Source organism: Theobroma cacao, chromosome 9 (genome assembly GCF_053813885.1).
Source record: "Theobroma cacao isolate CCN51 chromosome 9, ASM5381388v1, whole genome shotgun sequence".
NCBI classification, from domain to species: Eukaryota; Viridiplantae; Streptophyta; class Magnoliopsida; order Malvales; family Malvaceae; genus Theobroma; species Theobroma cacao.
Window position 1 is genome coordinate 4,629,993 of NC_142647.1, and position 22,169 is coordinate 4,652,161.

Consider the following 22,169-nt stretch of genomic DNA (forward strand, 5'->3'; position numbering starts at 1 on the left):
TAAGACAAAATTTGCAAAAAAAAAAAAGAAAAGAAATTTGTGGATTTTGATAATGAAGTTGAACTGATTTATGGGTTTTGCTCATTGACGAAGATAAATGAGAATCTTTTGTTCATGTATTTCTTTGGATTCGTTCAATGCATTATAATCTATAGGTTCCAGCCAGAAGCCCATTTAAGAAAATTATATCTGGAAGTCATTTGAAACATGTTAAAAGCAAGATTGAAAATAGAAAGCAATAGTAATCAATCACATTTCAAGAAATTAGTCCAAAACCACATCAACTTATAAAACAAAAAAATTCATGCATAACAAAATAATAATAATGAGTAGTTATAAAAAAATTATAAATGTAATTAGTAAGAAAATTAAATATTAAGAGAAAAAATAATCAAAAAAATAAAAAAAATACTAAACAAAGAATTCAATCTCATGACTCAATGTAAAAAAAAAAAAGCCCTTTTTTTCAATTTTCTTTTTTTTTTCTTCTGTCATATTGAATTTAAACTACTTTTATATATTTTAAGATTCCTTACATAACCAACATATACTGTTAGCTATTTTTTGAAATGTAAAGTCAAAATCAACTCAAAGTTGAAGGATGAACCCACATAAGTTTGAATGTTAAAATAAATATAGGTTAGATAAGAACTAAGGATCTGCCCATATGAGCATGGTCCATATATTTCAAACATGGGCCACAGGGCTCGGACCATTTGAGTCTGTCCTCATTAGGCAAGCGTGTCCAACTTCTCTCCCCGCCCTCCCCCATCACTCTTCAGAGCACCAGTCCCGCTTTTCACTCTCAACGGTCTCTCTCTCTCTCTCTCTGATGGCTCCTCCACGAATACTACTATGTGGCGATGTTTTAGGCCGTCCCAACCAGCTCTTCAAGCGATTCAACTCAGTAATTTGCTCTCATTTTCCTTTTTTTCTTCCTCCATTTTTTTGCTAGGGTTCAATTCTTTACTTTTATACTGCGCTGAGCTGAAGAAATGATTATATGTTTCAGGTGAACAAATCAGCGGGTCCTTTCGATTCTCTTTTTTGCGTGGGCCAGTTCTTTCCGGACGAAACGGACCGGCTCGATGAATTAATGGATTACATCGAAGGCCGGGCCCAAATTCCGCTCCCAACTTACTTTATCGGCGATTACGGCGTCGGTGCGGCCAAGGTTTTGTCGGCCGCTTCGAAGAACTCTGCCAATCAAGGATTTAAAATGGACGGTTTCAAGATTTGCGACAATTTGTTTTGGTTAAAAGGCAGCGGCAAGTTCACTCTCCATGGTATGTTTTTTTGAACTTTTATGAAGCATTTTCTGTCTGGTTACTTAGAAAGTAGGCGAAATTTCTGAAAAACTTCTGCCATACCTGATTTGTTGTGCTCATATTTAGGTTTGTCTGTTGCTTACTTATCTGGTAGGCAGTTGTCTAGTGGTCAACAGTTTGGATCATATAGTGAAGATGACATTGACGCGTTGCGAGCATTCGCAGAGGAACCTGGAATAGTTGACTTGTTTTTAAGATATCCTTTGCTTTGCTAGGCATGGGAACTTTTTATGTGTTCATTTGTATTGGTTTTGTGGTTGTATCTTTTGACTTCCTTAATTAATTTTCACTAATGAATGGCCAAGTGGTGTCACAAATAGAGCTACTGCATCAGATATTCCTGCAGGAATGTCGAATTCTTCTGGTAGTGATTCCACTGTATCCCAATTAGTCGCAGAGATCAAACCACGGTACGTGATGTTTGAAGACTTTTGCATTACTTAGTGTAGCCAATTGTCAATAGGCTGTTTTTATGGTTCCCTGTCTTGGATGCTGTTACGTTGCCATAATCGTGATAATAGTATTTTATGATTCTTGTTCAAATTAGTGTTTAATGGTTGATTTTGTTCTCACAAAGACTTCAAGTTACAATAACTTAGCCAACTAAATGTTAATGGCAAAGTGATTTGGTCAGATACATGATCCTTTCCTTTTCCTATAATCTGCATGGTCTAAGGCCTTACTCTCAGTGAGATGTTACAAATGAAAGGTATATTTTGATATTATGCTTTTTTCCATGTCGCTAGCTTCTGTGTTGTACAAGACTCACAGTTTTACCATTACAAGTAAGTCTATCTTAGACATCTTAGACATCCTGATTCATAAAAGACACCATGCTTGTAATTCATCTCTATCTCCTCTCAATTAGAATATCTCAGGTCCGTACTACTGTAACCTTTCAAATCAGCAATTTTCATGGTCAGATAAAGGTTGTAGTGTATATATATATATATATTCTGAGTTAGGTATTTCCTCATATGTTAGGAATTGAATTTCGTTTTCATGAAATAAACTAGGGAATATGGATTAATGGTTCAATGTCAAGTGCGAAGATTTGTTATGTGGGAAGAATGTGGATTTTAGGGAGCATTTTGGTAGTTATCAGCATAAAAGTTTATGTTTATATATTTGAAGATTTTCTATTGGCTGGAAAATCAACAGTTGTCTGTCAATCCACTGATAAATTTAGATGTGGCCTTGTTCATAGAAGTTTTCTGCTGAAAGGCTATGGCATCATAAATGTGAGAATACATAATTTAAAACCCAATTAGAATTTTGTTTCTTTATTGCATTTGCAGTTACTCAAAAGTTGTTAGTTTCTTTTGCTAATGGTCGTTCTCCCTGTTAGCTATCACATTGCAGGTACTAAGGGTGCATTTTATGCTCGCGAACCTTATTCTAATGTTGATGCTGTGCATGTAACTCGGTTCTTGGGTCTTGCTTCCGTTGGGAATAAAGAGAAGCAGGTCTGACCATCTTATATCACCACATCTTTATTTTTAGATTTGAAAATATCTCCTCACTGTATATTGAAATATTGATTGTATTTGGCTGAGACATTAAGCTGTAAAGCTCTATTAATGAAGCATTAACCTGCATTGACATGATGCCATGTCCAGAATATCAGTATATATATTGCCAGGAACAGTTAAATTGCTAGTACATATTGACCGGATCTCCTCCTAAAATGAGAGTGTCATTTCTTGTCTATTACTTGATTAGTGCCTGCCCTGGTACAATATCCTGTTCTCTGCTTAGCTCCTTTCTCCTTTTTAGAGAGTTCATACATCCCTGCAAAGAACACTCCAGAGAAAAGAGAAAAAGGAAAGATGATCCAACACTACTATTTATTTGGACTTGTTGGTCTTGAAGAATTTCTGCATAATCAAACTATTTCCTTTATGCTATCATGATTTTGGGTTAATTTAATATCCACACTCTTGTGAGGAATTTAAAGTGCCAGCAACTGCTAGATTTAGCTTTTAAGCATTCTGTGACTGTTGATTCCTGCATCTGCTCCTCAGAAATTTCTTCACGCACTTTCTCCAACTCCATCATCTGCTATGTCAGCTGCTGAGATCAGCGCAAAGCCACCAAATACTACCTTATCACCATACACATTAGCAGACCAAGTAGATCGTCCTAAAGAAGCCACAATGAGGGCTGGTGATAATGCTCCTGATTCACAATATTGGAGATATGATGTCTCGAACAAACGGCAAAAGCATGGAAATGGAGATGGTAATAAGGTGTGTTTTAAATTTATATCTTCTGGGAGCTGTCCACGGGGAGAAAAGTGCAACTTTCAACATGACATAGATGCAAGGGAGCAATTTTTGAGAGGTGTTTGCCTTGATTTTATAATAAAAGGAAAATGTGAAAAAGGTCCAGATTGCAACTTTAAGCACAGTTTACAGGATGAAGGTGAGAGTTACTCTCGTAAGAGACCTGGATCTGGCAATAATAGTGCTAACAGGTTGGTAGTTTTGTTGCCTTCGTCTTTTTCTCCCCCTAATTTCTCTGCAGATAGTTCACTTCATATTGTCGTTACTTTGGTTAGCACAAAAAATTGATTAGACAGCATAACAACACTTATATGAAGAGTGTTTCCGTTTCATCCTTGTTATAAAATATATAAACCACTAGAGTAATTATCAATTTTGCAACTGAGTACAGGTTGAAAGAGTGCTGGTTTTGTTTGTCTAGCCCAAATGTGGAGATACATCTGGTGACTAGCATAGGAGAGAATTTCTATTGTGCACTAGCAAAAGGCCCACTTGTCCAAGATCATGTCCTGTTAATTCCAGTTGAGCATTTGCCAAATACACTTTGTTTATCAGCAGATAGTGAGATTGAGCTTGGAAAATTCCAGAACAGTCTCAAGATGTATTATAAAAACCAGGGAAAGGAAGCTGTGTTCTTTGAGTGGATATCAAAACGTGGCACTCATGCCAACCTTCAGGTAAAAGAGATTTCTCTCATGAATGTCATCATGGAGTTACACATCAGTGTGTTAGAACTGGTGAACTGCTTAGTGCAACTTTATTTGTTTATGAAGTCTCTCGTCGTAATTGGATGCTACATTGTGGAATATGAGAAACGCTTCAGATAAAGTCTTGTTATTGTGTCTGAGCTAAATTGGCTTCCATAAGCAATTTCATTTATCATTGTTTAGTTATTGAAGAGTATGTTTATGAAATACACATACATAAGACATACATGGGTTCTCTCTGTATAATTGTTTCCTTAATAGTGAGTTTCTTCATAGTTAAGTATTTGTTTTGGCATCTAATTGTATCTTCTGTTCCCTTTCTGTAGGCTGTTCCTGTTCCATCATCCAAAGCAGCTGCTCTTAAAGACATTTTTAATTTGGCAGCTGAAAAGTTGGGTTTTGAATTTGTTACCAAAAAATGTAAGTTTATTACTTTGAGTATGTGTGGTGCATATATGTTGATAATGTTTCCTTCAAAATTCCCATATTCATGGGCTATGCAATGCATATGTGTTGTGTCTGACTGTAAGGGATCCTGAATATGGTTTCAATTCTACTCCTCAAATGCATGGGCCCTTTATTTTTCTTTGTATCTTTATGCTGATGTTTCTCCTGCAGTCAACAATAATTCTGAGGGGAGAAAATGGTTGAAGACACAGTTTGATAAGAATTTTAGCTGCTTCTATGTGGAACTCCCTGAAGGTTCAATCCTATCACATTTGGTTGAGGAGAATGAAAAGTTTCCTGCCCAATTTGGACGTGAGGTAAGATTCTTAATTTCTCTCCTGAATGCGAGATGATGCTGCCTATTTGTACCTGGGCACCTGCTTTCTAAAGTAAAAACTGTAAAATAATTTTGCATTTTATTTCTAAACAAGATGCTTTGAATTGTATCCTTATTCCTTGATTTTTACCTTTCGAGATTTTTGCTAATTAGAGTGTTCATGTCTTTAACATTGATTTTCATGATTGGTTCTTCATTCCCATCAATGTCTATGACATACAAAGTTACCATGTCTTGGCTGTGAGCTGAGATTAGCTTCTTATAAATAAAGTAATATAGAAAGCATATGATTAGGAGCCAAATTTAAATCACATATGCAATTCAAATGTAATTTTTGTTTTTCGAAAAATAGAAAACAGAGAATAAGAGAAGTAGTGGTGAGATATTTTCATTGTTATTGGAAAAAAAAAAAAAACTTTTGCCTTGTTAACTGGAAGTTGTTCTTCTCAATGGCATGGGTGTTCATGCTTCATCTGACGTTCATTCAAGAGGTGGGACTATATGTTATATCTTGGAATTTGCACCATAATTTTAAAATTATTTTTATCATAAAGATGTTTTAGTTACATTGATGAATAAAAGCTGTTGTTGGGGTTAGATCTGAGTAGTAAATTTGAAGCAGAATATGCTGTTTTGAATATTCTAGTATTTGAGATTTCTTATCTTTATGAAGGATATGAATTATGAAGTTCTTAGTTATTAGGTAAAGTCCTTTGGTTAAATGCAGCTAATGATCACCATACTTTTCATTGCTTCTTTTTTTTTTTTTTGAAAAAGAATGACTAACATAACTTAATCTCTATAGCTGATGTTTAGGAGATGGATCTCTCACAATGAATAAAAGATTGATCGGTGTGAAATCTTATGCAGGTTCTGGCAGGCCTACTGAACATGGCAGATAGAGCTGATTGGAGGAATTGTACACTTGGGAAAGAAGAGGAAACAAAGCTGGCAGAGAATTTCAAAAAACTGTTTGATGTATTTGATCCGAGTCAATGACTTTTAAAAAGGATGTGATGATCCAACAGAAGAATCACAGATATCAGTGAACAGGAGCTCCAATCAGTAGCCTTGTGCTCATACCAAAGTGTGTCGAAGGGTGTTCTTAATCAGTTTGGAAGGATGTTGAATCCCTAGCAGCAATGCGATCAGGACATCTTACATTCCCTCTTGGAACCTTTGATACCGACTATGCCCATGTTTGGTTGGCATGGCCGTCTTATATTCCTGAGAATGTAAGTTGCCACATGAGAAGATATGAAACCCTTCCCCCCTTTGGTCAGGGTTTTTTCCAGGGATCCAAAATTTTTTACCATTGTACCTTGAGTTTTGTTTCAGTCCGAATTACCCTTCAATGTAAGGTGAAATTTTAACTAAACTAGCTTCCATTATACTAGTCCCTGCACAATGCCTCCTAATTGTATAATATTTTAAAGAACTGGTGAAATCCTTTAATCAAGAGCTGCGTAGCCTTCACAGTCAGAACACTCCTACTTTACCTTAGCACCAGTAGTCGGCCTTTACTGTTATTTATTTATTTATTGAAATATAGAGTTGTTGATGCCTTACGTTCCTAATACTATTTGTACACTTTGCCTTTTCCAAGAAGAAAAAAAACAGAAAATCTTTCTACACTAACGTTTTCCATTGTGGTTTTATCCCAATCTTGAACTGCTTTTGTTCATATAGTGGCAAATTTTGCCGTAATGGCTCATGGTATAAGTTGCTTCAATGTAGCATTCATTTACCATACTTGGCACTTGGCAATAGTTAAATTTACATAATTCAATTGGCCATGTATCTTATAGCTCACGCGGGAAGGGGAAACTATGGCCCTTTTCACCTTTTGTAGCAGAGCAATTCGGGGACTGTATGGTTGTCTTTTCAATTGATTTTGTATGTGGAGCAGCCTTCTTAAAGCAGCGAAGAATTTTGTGTCCTCCGATTTTTCCATGAAAGAACAGAAGACTGCTCTGCATTAAATCGTTATAGGTTAGTTACGTGCATTAATGCCGGGGGTGTAACATTACAAGGTTCCTTGCCGGTTAGGTTATGTGCAGGTCCAATCCGATTTGGTGGAATATCATTTAAAGTGTAGCTCTTTTTCAGCCTTAACAAAGGCAAACACAGCAATAGAATATGCAAAAAAGACATGGAGGTTGCTTACTGCATATCTCCACGTGGTCTGCAAAAAAAAAAAGAGGTGGTTGAAGCCTTTACGCAATGGTCCCAGGCTTCTGGCGTTTGTTGTTGGGCTGCCTTGTAAAAAAGATAAAGCACTCTTGGCCAAAAGTAGTGATGTGCGGTGAGGGAGCCGAAACGGAGGGAATGTGGTATCAGGTCAAGCACGTATTTGCGCCATTGAAAACATAATCTGATCTGTATGGTGCTATTTGTTCTTGACTTCAATTGGTCCACCATAAATCTAGCTGGGGACGGTGGTGGAAGTTTTAGTGTTTTTGAATGAATTTGTGGGGAAATTATAAGGGGGTTTGTCTACATCCACATGTTTGTTTGTTGTCTGATGGATGAATCTTCTGATGTAGAATTCATGGACAATCATCGCTGTGATGACCCCAGAAGTCCAATTCTCTGCAATAAAATAGAACCCACCCCTGAATATACAGTCGTTAGATAGAACAAAAAGAATCCAGATATTTGGGGGTGTGGGCGTCCTAAGGAATAGGAACTCAGATAAATTAAGCCTTGTGACAAAGAATGAAAAATATAGAGTATTTCTCAGTTTGAACAAGATCCTTGTCATTTGGTGAAGCCTTTGCTGTATGATGCTGACTTGTATGGGATCATCTTACGGTAAAATGCAATTATAACCCTTGGGAATATAAAGAGTTCTTCTGCAAAAAAAAAATGGGGAATAAATCACATACAAACATCAAACAAAAGAAAAAACAAATCGAATACGAACATACTTTCTAGTAATAGACAACCGGAAAGAACATATCCTAGACGACAACTATCACACATGCAAGGCTTATTCGCTTCTAGCTTTCTACTTTATTATTATATACTTATTGTTTAATGTTATTTTGCTATTATTATTTACCTTTAAACACCCTTTTCAGCAGTGAAATTAATAAAAACTTTTGAGCCCCCATCGTCATCAAACAAAAGATGAATGACAATCAAGACGTGCTCAATTCAAAGGACTCAGCCTGTCGGGTCCCCTTTCCAGTCACATGCGCCATAGTCTTTCTTTCACCCCCCCTCCCACATCATCATCATCCTCCAGCAATCATAGTTATTGCTATGCTGTGAAAAGTGGCTTCCTTGGCTACGTTCCAAGCAAACCCCTCCTCTCTTCACCCATGGAGGGTGGCTATGGTGGTGGCCTGGTCCCTGCTGTGGGACAATGTTGAGACCCACTGGCCATTAACTCTGTAGGTTCTGCACTAAGGTTTTGGAAACTAGCTTAGTGGGCTCCATCTTGTCAATCCATTCTCTGTCTTTCTATAAAGAGTGATTTAACTTTTTGTTTCTACGGAAAAATTAAGGGCTTAATAAGCTAAATGTGAATCCATTGGATTAAACTTCTTTTATAATATATTTTCCTAGCATTAGCAGCGTTTTCCAGTATGGAGAAAAGGGTAAGAGTAAGACCTGTTTTAGACTTTGGAATCTATTGTCTTAATTGCCACCTAAACTTTGTTATGACGATTAAGAGCTGTCGGTGTATTAAAAAATCCAATACTACTATCATCAACTTTAAAGGAATAAGATCCACAAAGGAATCAAGAAAATGGAAAATTTTCTGATCCATATTTCAAAGATGGCTTAATTCAGTTAGAGTTATGGACTTAGACCAAATTGCTAGGCATGAAAACGCCATGCAGTTGACAATTTTTTCTTCTTTCCTTTTGGTGGGTCCATTATCTTATCTAACAAAATTATAGCCTTTTAGATTTGTTTGAAGCTCTGAAAGGTCCTTAATGAGCAGCAACTAACATAAACTGTAAGCTGAATACATAAAACATATGGACACAAACACTGTTCCACAAGAGAGTTGTATTTGTATGAGTTGAGCAAGACCACAAATCAGAATATTCTAACGCTTATTTCTTGGTGGGACCTTAACTTTTGTCTTAAACGAAAGGATAAATCTTTTTCTAAGATCATCGAGAAATTAAGAAATTGGTTGATGTGTCAAAATAGAAATTGGCCACATGCTAAGTCTCACTTTCACTGGAGTCACTATCTCTTACTGGCCAACAAGATCAACTGAAAATCAGCAAGAAAAATGAGTTAGGAGTTAAGCAAAGCCAAACCCATTAAACAAATCCTTATGAATTCCAACACCAAAGTAAAAAAAGTTGGTTCAAACCCCATTAAAACACCACTTTAAGTCTAACTTCGCCCACTAAAATAACATTACAATTAATTTAAGTTTCTTTCTTCTCTCTCTCACAGGCACTCATCCACCAAACTGTCCAAATCTTTTCTTTTTGATGCATATATTTTTTTCTTCTCTCTTAAAAAAGCGTCCGTCCGTTACTTAGCACTGTGACTCTGTGAGGTGTCTCTGTTTCTTGTTTCATTCAATTTATTGTTTTTTTTATGTGTCAGTTTTTTTTTGTGTTCAACAACTTATGTTAGCAAAAACGGTTCTGTCAAACATGGAAAGATCAGAACTTTGTGAAGTTGAGAACTTTGGTTTTGAGGAAAAAAAGATTGCTTTGCTTCTTTTTACCAAACCCAATTCTGGGTTGTCCCATCTACAGCCTAAAAAAACTAATCCTTGCTTGTTTTACACTGTTTGTGGGGGTCTTTGTTAATCTAACTGCCCTTTCCTTCTTGCTTCAAGTAACCTGTCTATCTCTTAATATCACTTAGTTCCATTTTTTTATTACTTTTTCTGGTTCTTAATTTTCTTCATCATCATCATTGAGGGAGCTTGTTTAGAGATTTTGTGAGATTTGATGCTTTATGGGATGGGGATGTTGATGCCACTGATTCTCCAGCTTGCCAGACTCTGCATCATTGGCTTTCCTTTAATTGTTCAGGAATCTTCAGGTACAATTCTATATCTTTCCAGCTCTCTTATTAGAAGTATGTGATTTGATTATACCAGTTGCTCAAAGTTATTGAATTTTACGTGTGTTCAGGGACTTCACTTAATTTCGTTTAAGTGAACAATCTTTTGATCACATTTAACCTTGCAAATGTTGTTTCTGTGACTGGTAATGCCGGGAAGTTTTTGCTTGTCAACTTGTGTGCTCAATTATGTTCTCAAAATTTTACTGAAAAACTGCTCTTTAGGGTAACATTAACTTATAGAGTTTAGATCCAATGAATTTGGATCCAGCACCTTCATGGATCCGTATATACTATCTTGTCATAGAAAAAAATCACAGTTTGCCTAGCCAGAGGCTTGAAGCATTGTACATCTCCACTCAGGCTAAGCTTTGGGTGCAACTAAAGAATGATTTTTTGTGGAGGTTTTATCTGAGAAATGCATTTTAATAGCATAATTACCAAGTAATGGTATTCCATGGATGCCTTACACATCCTTTCATACAGTTAAGGTATGTTTCTGGAAAAGAGTTTGACCTCTATTCCTGTATCTCAAAAAAGGCCTTTATTTGTTAGATATATTTTTCTGAGAAAGACAATGAACTTTGAATGCTGATGGTGTGGGGTATCTTTGAGCCATTGTTTGGTGAAATTAAACGTTCTTTTGACCTTATCATTTTTATAGATCATGGATCATAACTTATCTGATCTCACGAAGTAGGCTTCTCAGTCATGATTCTGTAATAAGTAAAAACAAAATATTGCCCCGATAAGTTTCAATTTGGTGTTTACCTAAGAGAATTGTAAATTTCTAACATACTTATCAATAATATAAATGACAAATGGGTGTAAGTTGTATGCCTTCTTTAAATTTATGCAGAATATTTCTTCTTTTGTCTTGTTTTAGGGCACAATGCATCCCCGTCTCCAGCAAAGTTTTTTATGTTTCCTCCTGCAGAAGGAATCCCTAGTGCTGTTGAACAAAGAAGCGATGCACCAAACACACTCTCTCAGCCAAATGGTAACTTCCATTTTCCATTATCAATTGTTCCTGTTCTTGAGATTTTTAGTCAAATTTCCGGCTTGACAATCCAGGTTCAGATTTGCATTCTCCTCCTGCATTACCACCTCTTATGTCTGCCTCAGTGCCTGAAACGACTGAAGGGCATGCACGTTCCTTTTCCCCGAGTAATTCAATGGAATTGCCACCATATAATACAGCTCCGCCTCCAGTTACCGTTGAAGAAGGTGTACCATCCTTGGCACCAAGTACTCCTGCGGTGTTGCCACCATTTGATACAGCTCCTCCACCTATGCTTGTTCAAGTACACACACCATCAAAGTCACCAACTGCTCTGCAGAAAAAGGAACCAATTATGAAGTCTCCTCCCTCAGTGCCAGATGCTCCAGGCACATGACTAAATTGATTTGCTTTCCTCAAGTTAATGTAAATTGACACTGGTTCTAATCCTGCTTTTTGGCTTCAATATGCAGCTCCAGTTGCATCACCCTCAAGGAATTTGCCTCAGAATTCACCAGCTATCCACCCATGTATGCTTGCTAATCAAAGAAATGCATCTAATAACTGGGTAAATTTAGAGTTGAGTATGGTTCTTATTAAAGGGTGCACTTCTTCTAACTTGCAGTTCCATCAATAACACCAACACAGAATTCTCCAGAAAATTCACCAGTTGTCCATCAAAGTAAGCAAGATGCTCTGCAAAAGACATAAATTAAATAACTGAGTAGATTACAGATTGAGTCTGGTTCTAATATAGCTTGCTTTATTATAATCTGTAGCTCCATTTGCACCGCCATTGAGGAATCCACCACAAAATTCCCCACCCACTCAATCCAGTAGGCGAAGTGCTTTCCCCCCAATTTCTAATCAAAGAAATTCATCAAGTAATAGGGCACCTGTTTTGGAGCCAACTGCTCCAGGTATATAATCAGCAGTTTGAAGTGTCTTTTTCTGGATAAATTTAAAAACAAGTTTGGTTCTAATACTGCTGCTTTTGCTCTATTCTGTAGCTCCAGTTGCACCACCATTGAGGAATCCACCACAAAATTCCCCAGCCATTCACTTCAGTAAGCCACATGCCTTGCCCCCAAGTGCCAATCAAGGAAATTCATCAAATAAGACAGAACCTGTTATGGAGCCAATTGCTCCAGGTACATAATTTGTAGTTTGATGTGTAATTAGTGGATAGATTTAACACCAGTTTTGGTTATAATATTGCTGCTTTTACTGTATTTTGTAGTTCCAGTTGCAACACCTTCGGGAAATTTACCACGAAATCAAACAGCCATTCACCCAAGAGGGCCTGCTTTAGCACCAAGTGTTCCTATTCCAGAGCCCACTGCTCCAGGTACATAATTTGTAGTTTGATGTGTAATTAGTGGATAGATTTAACACCAGGTTTGGTTATAATATTGCTGCTTTTACTGTTTTTTGTAGTTCCAGTCGCAACACCTTCGGGAAATTCACCACGAAATCAAACAGCCATTCACCCAAGGGGGCCTGCTTTAGCACCAAGTGTTCCAATTCCAGAGCCCACTGCTCCAGGTACATAATTCTTGGCTTGATATGTCATTTTTAGATCTTGAGGGGATGCTCTATTGGAACTTTTCTACCTTTTCTCATTCTACTTGCCCTTTACCATGCCATCCCTACACGAAACACAATAGCAGTTGCATCTCCCCCAAGGAAATTAGAAAGGACCACACCACCTGTCCACTCAATCATGCCACCGTCCATTTTACCAGGTAGGCCTAGTTACTTTGTGTTTTCTATGAAATTTCAATCAAACAGACTGTTAAGAGTTGCTTATTTTGTTATATAATGCGGTGCCAGTTGTATCACCACCAGAAGAATCACCCCACATTTCACCAACCATCCACCCAAATGTGCCAGAAGGAACTCCATCTCAGTTACCAGGTTCTACTTAGGAGATTATATCAATTTTATTTTGGAAGTTGAACAGATGACTAATTTTCCGTGTCTATATGTTCTTCTCACTTTTTAATCATTATTGGATTTGATTGGTCTTGAGAGATTTATTCTAATCTCCTTGGTATTTTTGATTGCTTGCAATGCAGATCCTGATATCTCTCCTGTTTCAACTCCACCCTCGAGCATTAACTGGAAAAATGATGGAATACCAGTTGCGTCACCTAGGAATGAGATACACAAGCCAATGCCACCTTTGAGCCATACCCCAGAAAATGGTGTATATTGTGAATCTGCAAATATCAAGCTAATTGTTAATTTGATTATTACTAACAACGCCGTTGAGTTGCTGAAGCTCTTATTTGCAGGTTCTTCCTCAGCTAAATCTCCTTTGGCACCCAAAGCTGTGAGGCACCCTGGTAATTCTCCTGTTTCATCTCTCGCTCCTTCAAATAAAGGGTATAACCCTCCTGCATTGTCACCTTCAATCTCGTTTCATAAGCATCAACATAAAAGAAATGGAAGAACCAGTCCTGCTCCTGCATCATCATACCTGATTTCACCTCCTCCTCTGAAACAGCAAGGTGTAATATCTTGTGCCAAAGACTTGTCTCAACCATACTAAAATTATATGGGCATATCACATTTCGTTAATGTTTCATTTCAATAATTATATAGGTCCAGTTATCTCTCCAGCATTTCTTCCTGGAAGAAGGCGCAGACACTATGCTCCTGCACCTCTTCATTCTGGTATCAAAATAGCAAATGTTAAATTGATGCTTTCAGAACAGAGTCTGAGAAGTGATTTTAAATTGTCATTTGATTTCTAACACCTTCCTACATCGCTGTTTATTCAGTTTCCCCATCCCATTCTGCTGTTCCTTCGTCAGTAGGCACTGTTTCTCCTGTTCCTTCACCATCTCCAATGACTGCATCTAGGCAGACCAAAAGTAAGAATAAAATGTTACTTAATATGCTAAGTATGTGTTTGTGATATATCTTCATTTTCTTTATTCTCTGCTTACTTATTCATGATCTTTTCCAAAGTGCCACTTAGCCCCCCAAAAGTTTCTCCTTCTGTGTCTCCATTGAGGAGTCCCAAGGTGCCACCTCCGCCACCAGTTATGTCATTTCCACCTCCACCTCCTAATGAAGGTTAAAGACTAGATTCTGTGCTTTACATTTTACGTTTTCTGGTATGTCTGCTCTAATTTTCATCTCCAAGTATGTTCTGTTGTACTAATGTGTAATATGTTGTTCCTTATATATGTAGATTGTTCAACAACTATTTGCACAGAACCTTATACAAATACACCTCCTGGATCTCCTTGTGGCTGTGTCTTGCCAATGCAAGTTGGATTACGCCTGAGTGTTGCTCTCTATACTTTCTTCCCTTTGGTTTCTGAGCTGGCAACAGAAATTGCTGCTGGAGTTTTTATGAAACAAAGTCAAGTTCGCATTATTGGAGCTAATGCTGCTAGTGAGCAACCCGAGAAGACAGTTGTCCTTATAGACTTGGTACCGCTTGGTGAAAAATTTGATAACACCACTGCCTTTTTAACTTATCAGAGATTTTGGCATAAACAAGTTGCTATAAAAACTTCATTTTTTGGGGATTATGAAGTATTATATGTGCGCTATCTTGGTATGTTCAAGCTCCTTTTTTGGCTTTTCCTTTTTTCTCTTTTGGCATATATCTTCTTGGAAATATGCAGTAATAGTGGATTTCTAGGTTTGCCTCCTTCTCCACCTTTGCCACCTTCCGACATTGATATAATGGATGCTGGACCATATTCTGGTAATGACAACAATGCAAGGGCTATAAAGCCCCTTGGTGTTGATGTGCATGGAAAGCGGCATAAAAATGTGCCTAGTGGTGGCGTGATTGCTATAATTGTTCTGTCTGCTTTGGTGGCTATGGTGTTATGCTCTGCCATTGCATGGGTTTTGCTTTTCAGACGTACAAATCATGCTAGTCAACAAGCAGCAACTACACAGCCTCCGCAAACATCTCTTGCCAAACCATCAGGTTATATTTAGCTTAATATATTCTGGCCTTTCAGTTTTCTTAATCCATCAATTTACTGTAGGAAACAACAAGCATATCATCCGATACCTCAAACTTCTTATGAATAATAATATCCATTTTCACATTGCTTCTGACATCTCTTGAGTTGCATTTGTCTGTAATCAGTTCAGTGGCAACATTTCACCTAACTTAAGACTGTATTTATAGGCAGAAAACTGCATCCATACAAAACTTTTCTTATTTTTACCCCAATTAAAGTGGAAAAAAATGTTGAAATTTTCAGGTTCTGCTGGGTCAATGGTTGGAAGCGGTCTAAGTTCCACATCACTGTCATTTGGCTCTAGCATTGTAGCTTATACAGGATCTGCAAAGACCTTCAGTACAAGTGATATAGAAAAAGCCACTAACAATTTTGATGCTTCAAGAATACTTGGGGAAGGTGGATTTGGTCGTGTTTATAGTGGTGTTCTTGAAGATGGAACTAAAGTGGCAGTCAAAGTTCTGAAGAGAGATGATCAGCAAGGTGGCAGGGAATTCTTGGCTGAGGTGGAGATGCTTAGCCGTCTTCACCACAGAAACTTGGTGAAGTTGATTGGTATATGCACAGAGGAGCGCAACCGTTGCTTGGTTTATGAACTCATTCCAAATGGCAGTGTTGAATCTCACTTGCATGGTAGTTAAGCTGTAATTTCTGTGGTTTATTCCTGGGTAAAATATTCAGCATTCCGAGTGATCAAATCCATAAAAAATGGTTATATTTGCCTCTACTGTGTTGTTTTTCAGGAGTTGACAAGGATTCTGCACCACTTGACTGGGATGCCCGGATAAAGATAGCCCTTGGTGCTGCTCGTGGGCTGGCTTATCTCCATGAAGATTCAAGCCCACGTGTCATCCACCGGGATTTTAAGTCAAGCAACATCTTGTTGGAGCATGATTTCACACCAAAAGTGTCTGACTTTGGTTTGGCTCGAACTGCCATGGACGAGGAAGGCAGGCACATATCAACACGTGTCATGGGAACTTTTGGGTATGAAACCTCCTTTGTTGGATTTAGTTTTGGCATATCCTTGTCATTGTGTGTGCCAACCTGGCCCGTTATGTGTGTTAGGCATGACCATCAGAACATAGAGTCTACACTTGATATGGATGTTGATGTTATACCTTGATTTATACATGCTAGCAGAAAGTAGCTTTTCTCTAGAAGAAATGGAAGCAACTCATTATTACCCTAAGGAGATGTATATTGTTTGAGGATATTTCATTTAACAAAGAAAGCAATTTGGAAATTGATTTATGTAGCAGGTTTTGTTTGATGATTCTAACTTGAAAATCCTTATTTCTTTAGCCATTTAAAAGGTTACAGCAAACATAAAACAAGGAAATACTTTCCAATTACTGGAGGTCAAGACTGTATTATCTTTCTCATGATCAATTGGTGTTGTGTTATGTAACTTACTTGCTTCTCTCTACAAATCTTTCAGTTCTTTTGATCCAAAAAAATAAAAAAAGAAGAAATCTTTTAGTTCTTGTATTGTTATTTTGTCAGTGCTATCTGTAATTTTGACATTTACTCCTGATGAATCATTGGCCAGGTATGTGGCTCCTGAGTATGCAATGACTGGCCATCTACTTGTGAAGAGTGATGTTTACAGCTATGGTGTAGTCCTTCTTGAGCTTCTGACGGGGAGAAAACCAGTAGATATGACACAGCCACCAGGTCAGGAGAATCTAGTTGCATGGGCTCGTCCTCTTCTCACAACCAAAGAAGGGTTAGAAACAATTATAGATCCATCGCTAAGTTCTGATGTTCCTTTTGATAGTGTGGCCAAAGTAGCAGCAATAGCTTCAATGTGTGTTCAACCTGAGGTATCACACCGACCTTTTATGGGTGAGGTTGTTCAGGCTTTAAAACTAGTATGTAACGAATGCGATGAGGCAAAAGAAGTAGGTTCAAGATGTTCTAGTCAGGATGATTTGTCCATTGATCTGGATGCTAGGGTTAGTACTGGCTCAGGACAATTGGCTGATCCCTTGCAAAGCCATTATTTGATTCCTAACTATGACACTGGTCTTGATACTGAGAGAGGACTATCGGTGTCAGATTTGTTTAGTTCATCAGCAAGATTTGGAAGGCAATCATCTGGGTCATTTCGGAGGCACTGTAGCTCAGGTCCCCTGAGAACAGCAAGGGGCAGTCGTTTCTGGCAAAAAGTGCAAAGATTGTCTAGGGGCAGCATCAGTGAACATGGTGTTATGATGAGGTTCTGGCCAGGGTCACATTGAAATATCCTTCTTCCATGCATGTACATCAGCTTGTCCTTCAATTTTTTTGGTACAGACAGCATTTCCTCTCTCCCCCATTCGAAACCTGGAAAAAAACAAGGAAACTCCAAAGAAAGCAAAATTGTGCAGCAAGATTCTTAATTCGGAACTTCTGATGGTTGTTACAGCGAGTTTGTATCAACCTGAATAAGCGTCGGATTGGCAACTGGAAGAGCTGTCAACATGCAGCTGCACTATAAGCATAAAATGAATTGTTCTTTTGCCTTTTATGATGGAAGGCTTTCTTGATCTACACCCCGAATTGCATTGTTGCGGTTGAGTATTCATAATAAGATGGGGCAAAATTTCCATTTTGAGGCTCAGAATTATTCTGAATTCATCTTGATCCTCTCTTCATGAAAGGAAAGAGGAGTACTCTTTGTACTCCCCAAGAGCGCCCCCCACCCAACACCTTTTTGTTCTGTGAATTCCCATGTCACTCAAATGTATAGAACCTTTTTTTTTTTCTTTGTATCATGAAATGCATCTGTTTCTTAATGTCAAATCTGTAGAATTCTAAAGAAATTTATATCTTCTGTTTTGCAAACGTAGGTTTATAGGACTATATGGCATAAGCATGTACATTTGAGGGGTACAAAGACTTAATAGGATGAGGCCTACTTTAGCTCTATGATTCATGAATGAAGCAGACTTGCCACTATTCTGGATTTTGAGCTCTCTTTTGATTGGATTCTTCTAATTTTAGACATTAATTTTTGTAAGACTATATATATAATCCAACCAAACAAGTCCTTGTGATATATCAAAGAAACTTTTAACATATATCTGTAAAAGAGGTTCTTGTGATAGGGAGAGGAAGCGTTGCAAACAAGTAAAAGGATATGTCAGAGGCGGCAGAGAGGAAGATTGAAGCAGTTCCTAAAGTACTAATAGCATGTTTGGTTGAGGGAATGGCTAAGCCATTCCCCCTTTATTCCCAAGGAATTTTTATTCCTTTGTTTGGTTGAAAAATGATCCAAGGAATAGCCATTCCTATGGAATGGCTATTCTTCAAAATCCTTCAAAACCAAGGAATAGCTAATACCACCCTCTCCCATGGTATTAGCTATTCCATGGTTGAAGAATAAATTTAAAAATTAATAAAGACAAAAATACCCCTTACAAGTTTGAAAATTTACAACTTTATTAGTATAAAATATTATTTTTCTCTCTCTCCTCTTTCTCTCACTTGATTCCAATTTTTTAAAAAATATTAATATTAAATTATAAATAAAATATTAATATTTAAATTATCAATTATTAATAAAATAAATTATAAATTATTTCTATTTAAAAACAAAATAAATTAAAAATAAATAAACATAATATCATTTAAATTAGATAAATAATATTAATAATTAAATCATCAATTATTAATATTTAAATAAATTACCAATTATTAATATTTAAAAAATAAAATAAAAAATTAATCATAATAAAATTTAAATTAAATAAAATATTAATATTTAAATTATCTATTATTAATATTTTAAATAAATAATCAATTATTAATTTTCAAAAATAAAATAAAATAAAATAATTGATCATCATAATATTTAAATTAAATAAAATATTAATATTTTAAAAAATAAATAAATATTAATATTGAAATTATCAATTATTAATATTTTAAATAAATTATCAATTATTAATATTTTAAAAATAAAATAAAATAAAAATTTTTCATAATAATATTTAAATTAAATAAATGTTAATATTTAAATAATTTATTATTAATATTTTAATTAAATTCTAGATTATTAATATTTAAAAAATCTAATAAAAATAAAATGTCACATAAATAATAAAGGGTGTTTTTATCTTTTTATTTTCTATTCCTTTCTTATTCCAAAATTATTGTTACTAACCAAACACTATAATAAGTCATAATAATTATTCATGTTCTATTCCCTTTGTCATACCAAACTAAGTAATAACTATTCTATTCTATTCCCACCTCATTCTATTCCCACATAATAACTATTCTATTCCATTCCTATCTATTCCGCCAACCAAACGTACCATAAGTGCTGTGACAGGTGAAAGATAATAAGAAGAGACTTAGAGAGTACAAGATAATTAGAGAGAGAAGCTCTCAAGTTGAGAATGTGTTAGCTTGGAGGGGGAGAGAAGAGTCCTTCCAAATGAATTGTGAGGCTCTATATATAGTGCTAAAAGTGACGGTTACATAAGAATAGGCTTTAAGGCACCTAACGAATGACATTATTATGAAGAACATTAATGTAAGTAACCGTTACTGTAATTGGATGTAGTAAGACTTGTTATCAAGTAAAGGTAATAGAAAATAGGTGTACAAGAATAGGTACAAGAGAAGAAGGTGTACGAGAATAGGTATAAGAGAATAAGCTGTACATGAATAAGTATACGAAAATAAGGTAAGAGGGTGAAACACTTGTACTTCAGGAAAAGGTTAAGATGAAGACCTCTTAATTACCTCCATATCTGAGCCACCAAGCCAAACTCTCTGGAACATCTCAAAATGAAAGTAACCTATAAACCCTGTCACTTATTCTGAGTTGCTTTCACTGTCATCCAAGTGAAGTGGTTATTCTATTCGAAGTAGTTGTTTTACTTGCATTAATTGTTCCATATGGTGTAGTGTTCTATTTATTCTAGTTATTCTGCCTTAAGTAGCACTTCACTTGTTCTAGTTGTTCTACGTGAAGTAGCGCTTCACTTGTTCTACTTATTCTACGTGAAGTAGCACTTCACTTGTTTTACTTATTCTACGTGAAGTAGCACTTCACTTGTTCTGGTTGTTCTCTGTACAACATTATATTGTAACGTAATTTTTTAGAGTAACAGTATTAACCAAAATCTAGTATCTACATTTTGCCTCCTACATAAGAATTTATTGTTAAAAATAATTCTTATGTATTAATTTAAAGTAAATTTTTTTTTGTACTATAACGTATTATACTGTATCATTTTGAGCAGTAATACTTTGGGCAGTATTGTTTTAGACAGTAACACCTTAACCAGTAATACTTTAGGTAGTAACATGTTACTATCTTGTGTAAGGTGTAATACTATTTTTTTTTTGTAATGTCAATATCTTTTTGTAATATTTGATTGATTATGCAATAATATTTAATGTCTTTCGTAATATTTGATTGCATTTTTTTTTAATTTCAATATCTTTTGTAATATTTTATTGATTATGCAATAATATTTAATATCTTTTTCATAAAAAATTTTGATTCTATTTGTAATATTTTATTGATTATGCAATAATATTTAATATCTTTTTCATAAAAACCTTGATTCTACGTGGCTTATAAATATCAACTTACTATGAACAATTTTCTTCATTCATATTCAAAGTAAAGCAAAACAAATTTTAGAATAAAGTCGATTCTTTTGCGAATCTTTTCAAGTAAGTAAATTTTTCTTCTTCTTTTAATTTTTTTTTAATTTTGTTTTCAATCAGTTGAATTTTTCTAGTTGAATTTCTCTTACTTGTTGTCCCCTGCATGAAATTTTTTTGTTATATATTTTCAAGTTAAAATATGAAACAAGAAATTTTTTTTTCATGCATGAGCTGAATTTTTTTTTTATTGAAAGAATTATAGATATATATTCAAGTACATAAATAATTTTTTATTTTAATTACTTTTTTTTAATTTTATTTTTGTTTTCAATTAGTTGAATTTCTCTTACTTGTTGCCCCCTGTATAAATTTTTTTTTTAAATTGAAATATGAGGAAAGAGAAAAAAAATTTCATGCATGAGATATTTTGATTATAAAAGAAAATCACAAAGCAAGAATATTTATGTTACCCTGACTTTGTTTCGATCCTTTATTACTCTGGTCCGTTGTAAGGTAGGTGTGGTTTCTGTTTGTTTTTTTTTTTTTTTACAAATTAGAGTAATAGGCTTCTTGATTTATTTATTTTTTAGTATAATTTATTGTTTTATTTTGGCATATAGTGTTTAATATAAAAGAGAAATATTAGAATAAAGAAAGCAAGAAAAGGAATAAAGTGAACGGTATGTCAGGTAGAGGGAGAAATACCAAAATAAAGAAACAAACTAGTAAATGCATAAAAAGTTGGCAAAAGCTTAATGTCTTCCTTTTTTTTAATATAATTTGACTTTTAGCCTTGTCTTTTGTTTTGCAAAAAAGCTAACAAAATTGAACGGAATGTCTTTCTATTTTTTTTTAATATAATTTGATTTTGACTTGTATTATGTTTTGGTGCAGTTCTTTCACTTTGGGTTTTTTTTTTTTTTTTATTTTTTTACTTGGGCTTGTATTATGACTTTGACTTGTATTTTGCCTTTCTCTTGCTTTTTAAAGTAAAAGCTTTTTAAGTGAAGCTCGTGGCACATTTTTTAGTGGAGCTCGCGGCATTTTTAAGTGGAGCTCATGGCATGTGCCGCGAGCATTTTTAAGTAAAGCTCGCTGCATTTGCTACGAGCTCTTTTCAAAGAAGCTTGTAACGAGCGTCGCGATTTCTTTAATTATTATATATATTTTTAAAATGTTATATATATATATATATTAGTTTTATCTATTTGTTATTATTATTATTATTTAAAGTTGTAAATTTTTTTTAAGTTTTACTTATTTATTATATATATTTATTTATATTACATATATAAAAATAATAATATCAAAATCTATAATTTTGATAAGTTTTATTATTTTACTTTGTGATTGTGAATTTTTTTTATGCATAATCAATAAGTAAAATAAAAAAATTATTATGTAT

At 35.3% G+C, this 22,169-nt stretch overlaps 2 protein-coding genes across 11 annotated transcripts; both read left to right on the plus strand.

Moving 5' to 3' along the window:
• The first annotated feature begins 732 nt into the window (after positions 1 to 732).
• Positions 733 to 6,589, plus strand: LOC18588391 (CwfJ-like family protein / zinc finger (CCCH-type) family protein). The gene is made up of 10 exons (XM_007012765.3): positions 733 to 907; positions 1,013 to 1,286; positions 1,395 to 1,524; positions 1,619 to 1,738; positions 2,677 to 2,794; positions 3,353 to 3,804; positions 4,005 to 4,290; positions 4,647 to 4,740; positions 4,939 to 5,084; positions 5,975 to 6,589. The coding sequence occupies exons 1-10, from the start codon at positions 833 to 835 to the stop codon at positions 6,101 to 6,103; spliced, it is 1,824 nt and encodes a 607-aa protein (XP_007012827.3). The 5' UTR covers positions 733 to 832; the 3' UTR covers positions 6,104 to 6,589.
• A 2,876-nt stretch (positions 6,590 to 9,465) lies between these two features.
• Positions 9,466 to 18,094, plus strand: LOC18588393 (Protein kinase superfamily protein). Of its 10 annotated transcripts, none has more exons than XM_088809822.1 (21): positions 9,466 to 10,132; positions 11,040 to 11,153; positions 11,228 to 11,542; positions 11,627 to 11,683; positions 11,779 to 11,835; positions 11,933 to 12,073; positions 12,170 to 12,304; positions 12,394 to 12,501; positions 12,591 to 12,698; positions 12,821 to 12,898; positions 12,987 to 13,070; positions 13,232 to 13,360; positions 13,451 to 13,666; positions 13,761 to 13,832; positions 13,940 to 14,032; positions 14,130 to 14,237; positions 14,356 to 14,727; positions 14,815 to 15,111; positions 15,395 to 15,784; positions 15,895 to 16,138; positions 16,704 to 18,094. In XM_088809822.1, the coding sequence occupies exons 1-21, from the start codon at positions 10,039 to 10,041 to the stop codon at positions 17,392 to 17,394; spliced, it is 3,903 nt and encodes a 1,300-aa protein (XP_088665948.1). In that variant the 5' UTR covers positions 9,466 to 10,038; the 3' UTR covers positions 17,395 to 18,094. The 10 variants fall into 10 exon arrangements, with proteins under 10 accessions (XP_088665948.1, XP_088665949.1, XP_088665951.1 ...); XM_088809823.1 differs by having other exon boundaries at positions 9,467 to 10,132; positions 11,234 to 11,542; positions 12,164 to 12,304; XM_088809825.1 differs by having other exon boundaries at positions 9,467 to 10,132; positions 11,279 to 11,542; positions 12,164 to 12,304.
• The last annotated feature ends 4,075 nt before the right edge of the window (positions 18,095 to 22,169 follow it).

Excerpts from the sequence above, each read along its gene's own strand:
- LOC18588391 (XM_007012765.3), top strand. The coding sequence starts at position 833 with ATGGCTCCTCCACGAATACTACTATGTGGCGATGTTTTAGGCCGTCCC. Across the intron at positions 1,739-2,676 it reads GTCGCAGAGATCAAACCACG|CTATCACATTGCAGGTACTA; the intron begins GTACGTGATGTT and ends TCTCCCTGTTAG. Across the intron at positions 3,805-4,004 it reads GGCAATAATAGTGCTAACAG|GTTGAAAGAGTGCTGGTTTT; the intron begins GTTGGTAGTTTT and ends AACTGAGTACAG.
- LOC18588393 (XM_088809821.1), top strand. The coding sequence starts at position 10,039 with ATGCTTTATGGGATGGGGATGTTGATGCCACTGATTCTCCAGCTTGCC. Across the intron at positions 14,238-14,355 it reads ACCTCCACCTCCTAATGAAG|ATTGTTCAACAACTATTTGC; the intron begins GTTAAAGACTAG and ends TTATATATGTAG. Across the intron at positions 15,112-15,394 it reads ATCTCTTGCCAAACCATCAG|GTTCTGCTGGGTCAATGGTT; the intron begins GTTATATTTAGC and ends TGAAATTTTCAG.